Source organism: Oncorhynchus mykiss, chromosome 3 (assembly GCF_013265735.2).
Source record: "Oncorhynchus mykiss isolate Arlee chromosome 3, USDA_OmykA_1.1, whole genome shotgun sequence".
Taxonomy (NCBI): Eukaryota; Metazoa; Chordata; class Actinopteri; order Salmoniformes; family Salmonidae; genus Oncorhynchus; species Oncorhynchus mykiss.
In genome coordinates, this window is record NC_048567.1 from 72,962,293 (window position 1) to 72,974,192 (window position 11,900).

The following is an 11,900-nucleotide window of genomic DNA, read 5'->3' on the forward strand; positions in this document are numbered from 1 at the left end:
ATTGTATTTACTTCGCCACCATGGCCTTTTTTTTGCCTTTACCTCCCTTATCTCACCTCATTTGCTCACATTTTATATAGAGTTATTTTTCTACTGTATTATTGACTAAATGTTTGTTTTACTCCATGTGTAACTCTGTGTCGTTGTATGTGTCGAACTGCTTTGCTTTATCTTGGTCAGGTCGCAATTGCAAATGAGAACTTGTTCTCAACTTGCCTACCTGGTTAAATAAAGGTGTTCTCAACTTGCCTACCTGGTTAAATAAAGGTGTTCTCAACTTGCCTACCTGGTTAAATAAAGGTGTTCTCAACTTGCCTACCTGGTTAAATAAATAAAGGTGAAATAAAAAATAAATACATTTAAAAAGGCTGGGAATGTCAATACAATCAAACTGGCAAGGGCAATGATCACAAATCAGTCAAAACGTGGCTAATAGAGTAGCGCATCTATTTATGTAGCTATTTGTTCAGCAAGTTGAAAACACATTATCAACAGATTTTCATTGGATTTCATGTTGCTAAAATGCTGTCAGATCCACTTTAGACAGTGTCTCAGATCTAGGTTTGTGCCTTTAGATTTCGAGAAAATGAATAGCGAAGAAGGTGTCTTCACTTCTCTCATTGATTTCTCAAACCCCTGTCTGGTCTGTGGGGTCTGCTTCCCAAGCGCAAGAGAATTGCGATGTTGCGTCTCTGGGTTAAGAAACTCTGTGACCTAACCTTCCACCACAGTCGCCTTAGTTCCCCCGCAGTCCCGATAGCGTGATATTTCAATTCAATTAATTTCAATTCAAGGGCCTTTATTGTCCTGGGAAACGTGTTAACATTGCCAAAGCAATGTCACCATCTCAGCTGTCCATCAAAGCCCTTTAGCTTCAGCCAATCAGCATGCCCATATGCACATCTGGACATGGACCCCTCCCACCCCATGTCAGAGTGTTTTAGTCCGAGGAAGAGGAAAGTTTTGGCCTGGAAGATTGTGCATACATCTAAGAAAAAAGTACATTCCTATTGTAACCGAAGATTCTGCATGTGTGTGTTAATTATGTGTGGTGGTGATGAAGATGAATACAAGTCTTGGACTGTTCTTGACAGACAGCATGTAGCGAGTCAGAACATCTAGAAACAAGCATTAAGTAAGCCTACATTTACAAGCATTAAGTAGGCCTACATCTACAAGCCTTAAGTAGGCCTACATCTACAAGCCTTAAGTAGGCCTACATCTACAAGCCTTAAGTAGGCCTACATCTACAAGCCTTAAGTAGGCCTACATCTACAAGCATTAAGTAGGCCTACATCTCCAAGCCTTAAGTAGGCCTACATCTCCAAGCATTAAGTAGGCCTACATCTACAAGCATTTAGTAGGCCTACATCTACAAGCATTAAGTAGGCCTACATCTACAAGCATTAAGTAGGCCTACATCTACAAGTATTAAGTAGTCCTACATCTACAAGTATTAAGAAGGCCTACATCTACAAGCATTAAGTAGGCCTACATCTACAAGCCTTAAGTAGGCCTACATCTACAAGCCTTAAGTAGGCCTACATCTACAAGCCTTAAGTAGGCCTACATCTACAAGTATTAAGTAGTCCTACATCTACAAGTATTAAGTAGGCCTACATCTACAAGTATTTAGTAGACCTACATCTACAAGCATTAAGTAGGCCTACATCTACAAGCATTAAGTAGGCCTACATCTACAAGCATTAAGTAGGCCTACATCTACAAGTATTAAGTAGTCCTACATCTACAAGTATTAAGTAGGCCTACATCTACAAGCATTAAGTAGGCCTACATCTACAAGCATTAAGTAGGCCTACATCTACAAGTATTAAGTAGTCCTACATCTACAAGTATTTAGTAGACCTACATCTACAAGCATTAAGTAGGCCTACATCTCCAAGCCTTAAGTAAGCCTACATCTACAAACAAGCATTAAGTAGGCCTACATCTACAAGCATTAAGTAGGCCTACATCTACAAGCATTAAGTAAGCCTACATCTACAAACAAGCATTAAGTAGGCCTACATCTACAAGCATTAAGTAGGCCTACATCTACAAACAAGCATTAAGTAGGCCTACATCTACAAGCATTAAGTAGGCCTACATCTACAAGCATTAAGTAGGCCTACATCTACAAACATTAAGTAGGCCTACATCTACAAGCATTAAGTAGGCCTACATCTACAAACAAGCATTAAGTAGGCCTACATCTACAAGCATTAAGTAGGCCTACATCTACAAGCATTAAGTAGGCCTACATCTACAAACAAGCATTAAGTAGGCCTACATCTACAAGCATTAAGTAGGCCTACATCATACAAGTGTTAAGTAGGCCTACATCTACAAGTATTAAGTAGGCCTACATCTACAAGCATTTAGTAGGCCTACATCTACAAGCATTAAGTAGGCCTACATCTACAAGTATTAAGTAGGCCTACATCTACAAGCATTAAGTAGGACTACATCTACAAGCCTTAAGTAGGCCTACATCTACAAGCCTTAAGTAGGCCTACATCTACAAGCCTTAAGTAGGCCTACATCTACAAGCCTTAAGTAGGCCTACATTTACAAGCATTAAGTAGGCCTACATCTCCAAGCCTTAAGTAGGCCTACATCTCCAAGCATTAAGTAGGCCTACATCTACAAGCATTTAGTAGGCCTACATCTACAAGCATTAAGTAGGCCTACATCTACAAGCATTAAGTAGGCCTACATCTACAAGTATTAAGTAGTCCTACATCTACAAGCATTAAGTAGGCCTACATCTACAAGTATTAAGTAGGCCTACATCTACAAGCATTAAGTAGGCCTACATCTACAAGCATTAAGTAGGCCTACATCTACAAGTATTAAGTAGTCCTACATCTACAAGTATTTAGTAGACCTACATCTACAAGCATTAAGTAGGCCTACATCTCCAAGCCTTAAGTAAGCCTACATCTACAAACAAGCATTAAGTAGGCCTACATCTACAAGCATTAAGTAGGCCTACATCTACAAGCATTAAGTAAGCCTACATCTACAAACAAGCATTAAGTAGGCCTACATCTACAAGCATTAAGTAGGCCTACATCTACAAACAAGCATTAAGTAGGCCTACATCTACAAGCATTAAGTAGGCCTACATCTACAAGCATTAAGTAGGCCTACATCTACAAACATTAAGTAGGCCTACATCTACAAGCATTAAGTAGGCCTACATCTACAAACAAGCATTAAGTAGGCCTACATCTACAAGCATTAAGTAGGCCTACATCTACAAGCATTAAGTAGGCCTACATCTACAAACAAGCATTAAGTAGGCCTACATCTACAAGCATTAAGTAGGCCTACATCTACAAGCATTTAGTAGACCTACATCTCCAAGCATTAAGTAGGCCTACATCTACAAGTATTAAGTAGGCCTACATCTACAAGCATTTAGTAGACCTACATCTCCAAGCATTAAGTAGGCCTACATCTACAAGCATTAAGTAGGCCTACATCTACAAGCATTAAGTAGGCTTACATCTACAAGTATTAAGTAGGCCTACATCTACAAGCCTTAAGTAGGCCTACATTTACAAGCATTAAGTAGGCCTACATCTACAAGCATTAAGTAGGCCTACATCTACAAGTATTAAGTAGGCCTACATCTACAAGTATTAAGTAGGCCTACATCTACAAGTATTAAGTAGGCCTACATCTACAAGTATTAAGTAGACCTACATCTCCAAGCATTAAGTAGGCCTACATCTACAAGCATTAAGTAGGCCTACATCTACATGCATTAAGTAGGCCTACATCTCCAAGCATTAAGTAGTCCTACATCTCCAAGCATTAAGTAGTCCTACATCTACAAGCATTAAGTAGGCCTACATCTACATGCATTAAGTAGGCCTATATCTACAAGCATTAAGTAGTCCTACATCTACAAGCATTAAGTAGTCCTACATCCACAAGCATTTAGTAGGCCTACATAGCGGGTGAGGGCTCAGAAGCAGAACTCTCAGATGAGTTCCAGATAGCTGTTTGTACATGTCATCTGTTATCACATTAACTTCACATAACATGTGATCACATGAAAACATGTGCGTTTGGAAGACTTCACATGTGATGACATTTTAAATGAATATGGTTTTTCGTAAGGGATGCTACTATACATTAAGACTAAGCATATCTACAACCTCAGAAAAAAGGTTTTCAAAATGGTTATTCGGCTGTGCCCATAATAGGAGAACTCTTTGAATAACCCTTTTGGGTTCCATGTAAAAACCCTCTGTGGAAAGGGTTCTACATGGAACCAAAATGGTTCTACTTGGGTTCTCCTTTGTGGACAGCCCAAGAACCTTTTAAGGTTCCAGATAGTACCTTTTGTTCTAAGAGTGTACCGGTGGAAGTTATGGTAGCATTAAATAAATGATCCCCGTGCTTCTGAGGGCGGTTTATGAATGCATAAACCATGATAAGCTAAAGTGATGTGTGAATGAGGTGAGCGCAGTAAATTACGCGTTCTTTAAGTGTAGTAAAATGTAACCGTTTGCTCGTCGGTAATTAGATAAACAATGTAATGATATCCGGACTTTATGGTTGCATTTCGCTTGGATGATTGACTTTTACCATGGAATGCCTTCCTGTTTGTGATGACGGCCTAATAGTAGCAATAATAAACTTTTTTTTACAGTGTCCTGCTGGATCAAATTCTATTGATCCAGCAGGACACTGTAATACGACCAAAAAACGTTGTCGTAGTTCTATACTAGCTATAAACACGCAATAAACTCTCTCTCTCTCTCTCTCTCTCTCTCTATATATATATATATATATAGCTTAACTATTCAATTCTAATATTACATAAGCTAACAGTAAATATAACCGTTTTTGTTGCAGCCTAATAAATAAACAATTGTTCTTATTATTAATAATATTAGTATAAATCATTATTGTTATTGTAATCATCAATATTGTTATTTGCTTAACTATTATTTTATTGTTACATTAGTCTGTTGGTTTGATGTCATTTTTATAGGGCTGAAATAGCCTAAACCTCCATGTTGAAATTGTTCGTTCATTTATTATGTTTATTATTATTTATTTTTATTTATTTTATTATATATATACATAAAAAGCATACCTGCCGTGTAATTTGATTTAACGGAATACCGAACATTCCGCCGCCACATGTAGGCCTAGGTCATGTCTATAAGGACCCCATCCTGGGTTATGGGGATTTGTGCAATCCAGGTCCATTGAATAGCTCTCGATTGAAAACCAACATTGATGACTTTAAATACGTATATTTTTGTCTTCTTCCATGCATTGAATTCTCGTGTCGCCTGTGGGTTCCTATTCTGATACTGCTGCGTTTCTCGCGGGTTAAAACTGAATGCCCTCGCGTAGGGAGGGCAGCTCGCCCCATTGATGGGAAGACATACTAAACACCCCTACCCGGTTACCATGGTGATTTGAATAGGAGAAGGGGGAAAAGTGCTCGGTTGTATTGTGCATTGGATTCCGTTTAGCCTACATGCACCATCATTCTGACAGTTTGTCCTGGAATACAATTTAACAGTAAATTAATAGAACACAATACAATAGAATAGAACAGATGGCAGTTTTTTTCAAGTTTAAGGCCTAACTTGAGTGCAAAAAATCGAACTTATGCAAAGCTCTGGCATGCAAGGGTACACTCTTACAAAAATTGGTTATTTGGGGTTCTATATAGAACCCTTTGGTTCTTTGGAGGAGAACGGGTTCTGCAGTGGCTTCAGAAAGCATTCACACCCCGTGGCTTCTACATGTTGTTGTGTTACAAAGTGGGATTAAAATGGATTGAGTTGTGTGTTGTTTTTACTATCTACACAAAATACTCTGTAATGTCAAAGTGGAAGAAAAAATTCCAACATTTTATTTGAAATAAAACACTAATATATCTTGATTATATAAGTATTCAACCCCCTGAGTCAATAGGCTACATATTATAATCACCTTTGGCAACGATTACAGCTATGAGTTTTTCTGGGTAAGTCTCTAAGAGCTTTGCACACCTGGATTGTACAATATTTGTACATTATTCTTACAATTTTTTTTATTTAAGCTCTGTCAAGTTGGTTGTTGATCATTGCTAGACAGCCATTTTCAAGTCTTGCCATACATTTTAAATCCGATTTAAGTCAGGAACATCCAATGTCGTCTTGGTAAGCCACAGTGTATATTTGGCCTTGTGTTTGGGGTAATATTCCTGTTGAATGGTGAATTTGTTTCCCAGTGTCTGATGGAAAGTAGACTGAACCAAGTTTTCCTCTAGGATTTTTCTTGTGCTAAGCTCTATTACGTTTAATTTTATCCTAAAAAACTCCCTAGTCCTTGCTGATGACAAGCATACCCATAACATGATGCAGCCACCACCATACTAGAAAATATGAAGAGTGGAACTCAGTGATGTGTTGTGTTGGATTTGCCCCAAACATAACGCTTTGTATTCAGGACAAAAAGTTAATATCTTTGTCACATTTTTTGCCATACTACTTTAGTGCCTTATCGCAAACAGTATGCATGTTTTGGAATAACTATTTTTATTCTGTACAGGCTTCCTTATTTTCACTCTGTCATTTATGTTAGTATTGTGGAGTAACTGCAATGTTGTTGATCCATCCTCAGTTTTCTCCTATCACAGCCATTAAACTATGTAACCATTTTAAAATCACCATTGGCCTCATGGTGAAATCCCGGAGCTGTTTCCTTCAAAGTATAATTACTAACTGCACCATGCTCAAATGGATATTCAATGTCTGCCCCTGAACTTATTTAGGCTTGTGTTATTAGAATTTGAGCTTGTTCGTTAACTTGCCTAGCTAGCTAAACAGAAAAAGCTAGGCAACTTTAATTTGCCTATTTTACTAGCTAACCCTTTCAAATAAACATTATTTGTTATTATGGGATATGCCAAATACAGCTACAGACCCAACCTGACATTGGCAATTAGCTAATTGTTAATTTTATTTCAGTATAACTGTGGAGTCAATTAAGGGGACTATGTTTCATGAAGCCATTAGAAGGCTGTTGCTGACAGAGGAAGTAGTCTACTATATACATTTATAATAATTGTTGGTGATTCAATAGCCTAGTTAATCATTACATGACTTTTAACACACTATCTATGTTTTACTCAGACTGGCAGTAACTCTGAACTATCAGAGGCAGAGGATTTATTTTTCGGCTGCTGCTGACGACAACTGCATGTAAGTTGTTTTTCTACATCATAATAATTAGGCTATATGTCTGCATAGCGCTTTGTCTTCATTTTTTGAAGATTAACTCACGTATATTTCTGAAGATGAACTCATATTGTTGCTCTTTTTTTCTCTCTGGAACCCAGATTGTACTGGCAGTATGTAGCCCAGCAGCAAAGGATTTGGACCTGTGGCAGGAGTTGGACCTGTGGATGAAAGGCGGCCGGTTCAAATCCCGGGCCAGGCACTAGAAAAAAAGAATGGGCGCAATTGATCTGACAAATGGAGGGCTGCTGGGTTCACATCCTCAAACCATTCCTCTGTCGTTGGCATCATGCAGGGTTCTATATGGAAACATTTTGGTTCAGTGAAGAACCTCTAGAGTTCTGTAAAAAGAACCCTGTAAAATAGAACCCTTTTTGTTCTATAAGGAACCTTTTTTTCTAAAACTGTATCCTTATAGCCTATGAAGGCTACACACAAATGTTCACTTTTTCTTTCTCCTCCCTCAACATTTTTGAATCAGATCCAAGAGAAATGTTCCGGGAAGGAAAACTTCAGTTTTGGCTGCAAATGTATTAGCCTGCACCTGGTTGGGTGCAATTTCTCTTCTTTCAATTCAAAGAAAGCTCCCTGTGTTGAGAGTTTCGGTTTCTAAGACTGGGAAAATCTTGTGGCTAGAAATATTAGAAAGGTTATGATTTAGCTTACTGTCACTCACACACACTCTGGAAACATACTATTAAAATAACACTTCTCCCGGAGATTGAAAAAACTAAAGGACTCTACATGCTGGCTTACCTCGATCCTGTGTAAATGTAAATATTGCACCCTCACCCGCACTCGCCCGTGCGTCACGCCCAGTGGGTCCTGCTTCAGTACAAAAAAGAGAGGGCATTAAGATGCAAGTGGCGTACAGAACCCCTGGGTGTGTATCCAGAGCCGACCTTATACCCTTGACACAGCCCCCTCCGCTCGGCGCTATTAGACAGAGGAGGAACAACATAGATCTGTTGAGCTGTTTGGGCCTGACATTAGATCCCTGACTGGCGAGAATGGCAAGAGTCAGTGTTTCCCTCCAATCCCCAAAGGACTGCACAATTTGGCCTTGTTTGCATGGGGCTTCTCTCTCTCCGTTAGAATGGGGTCATTTCGTTTGATTGTTTCTTGATTAGGCTAATTACAATTTTGTTATTGTGTTCTAAATGCTACAATACTAATATCATTAGGTAAATATTACGTTAAATATTAATAATAATGTAGGGTACGCTATGATAGCCTAATTGCAATGTCAATATTATATATTAGCCTATATTATCATCTAATCAATGAGTCTGTATTTTTTTTTCTTCAGAAAAGGGAACCTTACCTAGAGCACCCGAGGCAGCACAGCTCTCAAGACGTGTCAACCCCTCTTTGTGTATCGTCCAATCAACAGGAGTCCTGCTCTCTACTTCCGCTGGTAATTGGGGGGAGATGGGAAAGGCGTGCGCACGCATGGCACAGGGTAAACACTCGCTTCCAGAGATGAACGGGTAGAAGTGTCAGATGGAAGGAGAAAAAGAGTGAAGGAAGAAAATAGATAAAATCATTTATGTAGACCATTTGGAATTGTGTAGTTTCCAACACTTCAGATTCGAAGAGCAGAAGCGGAGAAGAGTGGTGTCTTTCCGACAAGCCTCCTTCGATACGGATCCTAGAAGAGAGCGTCCTTTTGTGGGAGTTAACTGAATATATACGTCCAGCAGAAAACCAAAACTTTTCATATTTTAATTCTTAAAAATAAAATAAAAATCCTACGGAATGCATAAAGATAATTTTCTATTCACCAATCGCTGCCTTTAAACTGGTGGAACGTGAATACATTTTCATAGGCCTACTAATAGATAAACAAAACATCAACTTTTATATGCATTTTTGTTAATCTTTTCGATGGATTAGTTGGCATTTTTTTTATCTCCATTTTATGGCATAGTATAACATTCAACACGCTTTCTCAACATTTTTAAACATTTTTATTGGATTAGAGCACTCTGTTTGAGAAGATAAATTGATCCAACGAGGGAAGAGGGAGATCAATCACAGGCTTTATGGTTTGGGGAATGGCAACAGCCACCTCCAGTCCATACCTGGCCAGCAATAGGATCCTGTCCACCGGCTCCATCGTGCACTCAGACCGGGGGGTCGGTGACATGCAGCCGGGGAGCACCGCTGTCACCTCGGTGTCGGACGGATACAGAGGGGACTCTTCGGTGAAGATGGTGCAGAGTGACTTTATGCAGGGCGCTATTGCGACGAGCAACGGGGGACACATGTTAAGCCATGCCCACCAGTGGGTGACATCCCTGCCACACGCCGCCGCTGCAGCAGCCGCAGTGGCAGCTGCCGAAGCCGGTTCTCCCTGGTCTCCCGGCCCGGTGGGAATGAGAGACAGCCCGCAGCTGCAGGACGTGAAGAGAAACTCCGGCAGAGAGGACCTGCACTCGGGCTCCGCTCTACACCACAGGTCTTCGCATCTGGGCTCCCACCAGGCACACCCAGGAGCCTGGGGAGGCACCTCAGCCGCTCACATATCCAGCATCTCCGAAGGACAGCAGCAGCAACAGTCGCTGATTTACTCCCAGCCCGGGGGATTCACGGTTAACGGGATGCTCAGCTCACCGGGTAGTAGAAGCCTAATGCACCCGGGGATGGTGAGGGGGGAATCCCCTGATCTCGACCACGGCAGCCACCATCATCACCATCACCACCACCACCACCAGCATCCACATCATCCGCAGCACCACGTCGGGGTGAGCCATGACGCTCAGTCCGACGAGGATACGCCAACCTCGGACGACCTAGAGCACTTCGCTAAACAGTTCAAACAGCGCAGGATCAAACTGGGCTTTACACAAGCGGACGTGGGATTGGCGCTGGGCACCCTGTACGGAAACGTCTTCTCACAGACCACGATATGCAGGTTCGAGGCCCTGCAGCTGAGCTTCAAGAACATGTGCAAGCTGAAGCCGCTGCTCAACAAATGGCTGGAGGAAGCTGATTCGACCACCGGTAGCCCTACCAGCATCGATAAGATCGCGGCGCAGGGCAGGAAGAGGAAAAAGCGCACGTCCATCGAGGTGAGCGTCAAAGGAGCTTTGGAGAGCCACTTTCTCAAAAGCCCCAAACCAGCAGCCCAGGAGATCACCTCTCTGGCGGACAGTCTGCAGCTGGAGAAGGAGGTGGTCCGGGTCTGGTTCTGCAACCGCAGGCAGAAGGAGAAGAGGATGACGCCACCGGGGCTGCCACACAGCCCGGAGGACGAGTACTCTCAGGTCGACAACATGAGCGCAGGCACACCGTCACCTTCCATGGACTGCAAGCGAATGTTCAGCGATACGTGAGAAATAAACAGAACACCGAACAATAATATTTTGGAGGGCTGAAATAAGACACTGTCAGAGCTGAGAAAATACTAGCAAGATAAATGATATTTTACGTGTGCCAAGCGGGAACAGTTACTTTTAGGCCTACATGAAACAATGAAACAAAACAAAAATCTTACCCATCCACATTACTCCATCCTGACCTGACTGGTATTTTCTCTTAGGAAAGTTAGAAATTAAAACATGCGATATTAGGCAACACATTGTCGAATGGACAATCTTAATCCGTTTTTAGCCTGTTATATATTACAATAAAATGTGTGTGTGTGTGTGTGTGTTTCACAAACTACATCTTTCCCTTTTATTTTATTTTGAACCAAAATGATTGTTTCAGTTCTCTGCCCCATCTTTGGCCCCATGTGAAAGACAACGATACGCTTTAACATCTCCCCATGATCGCCCTTGTTATTTTGTAATATTTCATATTGTGTGGCCCTATTTTAGAACAAACTAAATCAACGACTCTTTTTTTTTGCAGCACTAATTGTTATTGGAAATGATCCCTTCTGCAGTTGAAGGGGGTCGCATTACATTCCCACTTATATGCTTTTGTTTTGTTTTTACAAACAAGTTATGATAGAATATTTTTAAGAATCTGAATCTTTTTCACCATGCTGACCTTCTGTTCTAATGCTACCATATAATTCATGTACTATAATGAGCAATACTTTATTTACCCCCAACTTTACATTATGTGGTATTGCTAACTTAACCCTTTTATTCACGTTTGTTATGATTAGACTGTTATTGCAGTGATGATGATGATAGGCCTATGCCTGCCTACATGTTATGTTCAAAGGAGCACGAATTCCCAAAAGCTGACGTCATTGTTGTTTGTTATAGCCTTGTATACTTCTATGTGATGATTTTGACAGTAGCCTAATATATTTTAAATGGTTATTTCATGAAGGATTATTGAGAACAATAAATTTGTCATAACGGATACCATTGTGTTTTCAATGTCAGCACACCAAAAGTACTATAGGCCAACTTTGAAGATCTGATGTGCAAAACATTCGACAAAGGCCTAATCGAGACCCTGTCTTGTAGGGCGGGCGGTGCTGCTCATCCTGACCTACTGATGTGAAAAGAAAACTTGCCACCCAACATACCAACTTCAAAAAGTTCAACTTCATTGAATTAATCCTCTATAGGATATACATGCAGGGGAGCGCAAAAAGGACGTTTATGAAAAAAAATACAAACTTTGGAGTATGTTTTGGTCTAATAGCCTAGTGAAATTATGTTAGTGTATTCCTGC

At 40.6% G+C, this 11,900-nt stretch overlaps 1 protein-coding gene across 1 annotated transcript; it reads left to right on the forward strand.

Annotated features, from left to right (window-relative positions):
• The first annotated feature begins 8,496 nt into the window (after positions 1-8,496).
• Positions 8,497-11,584, forward strand: LOC110520540 (POU domain, class 3, transcription factor 3-A-like). Its single transcript, XM_036975110.1, has one exon. The coding sequence runs from the start codon at positions 9,305-9,307 to the stop codon at positions 10,595-10,597; it is 1,293 nt and encodes a 430-aa protein (XP_036831005.1). The 5' UTR covers positions 8,497-9,304; the 3' UTR covers positions 10,598-11,584.
• The last annotated feature ends 316 nt before the right edge of the window (positions 11,585-11,900 follow it).

Coding starts and splice junctions, on each gene's coding strand:
- LOC110520540 (XM_036975110.1), top strand. CDS start 9,305: ATGGTTTGGGGAATGGCAACAGCCACCTCCAGTCCATACCTGGCCAGC.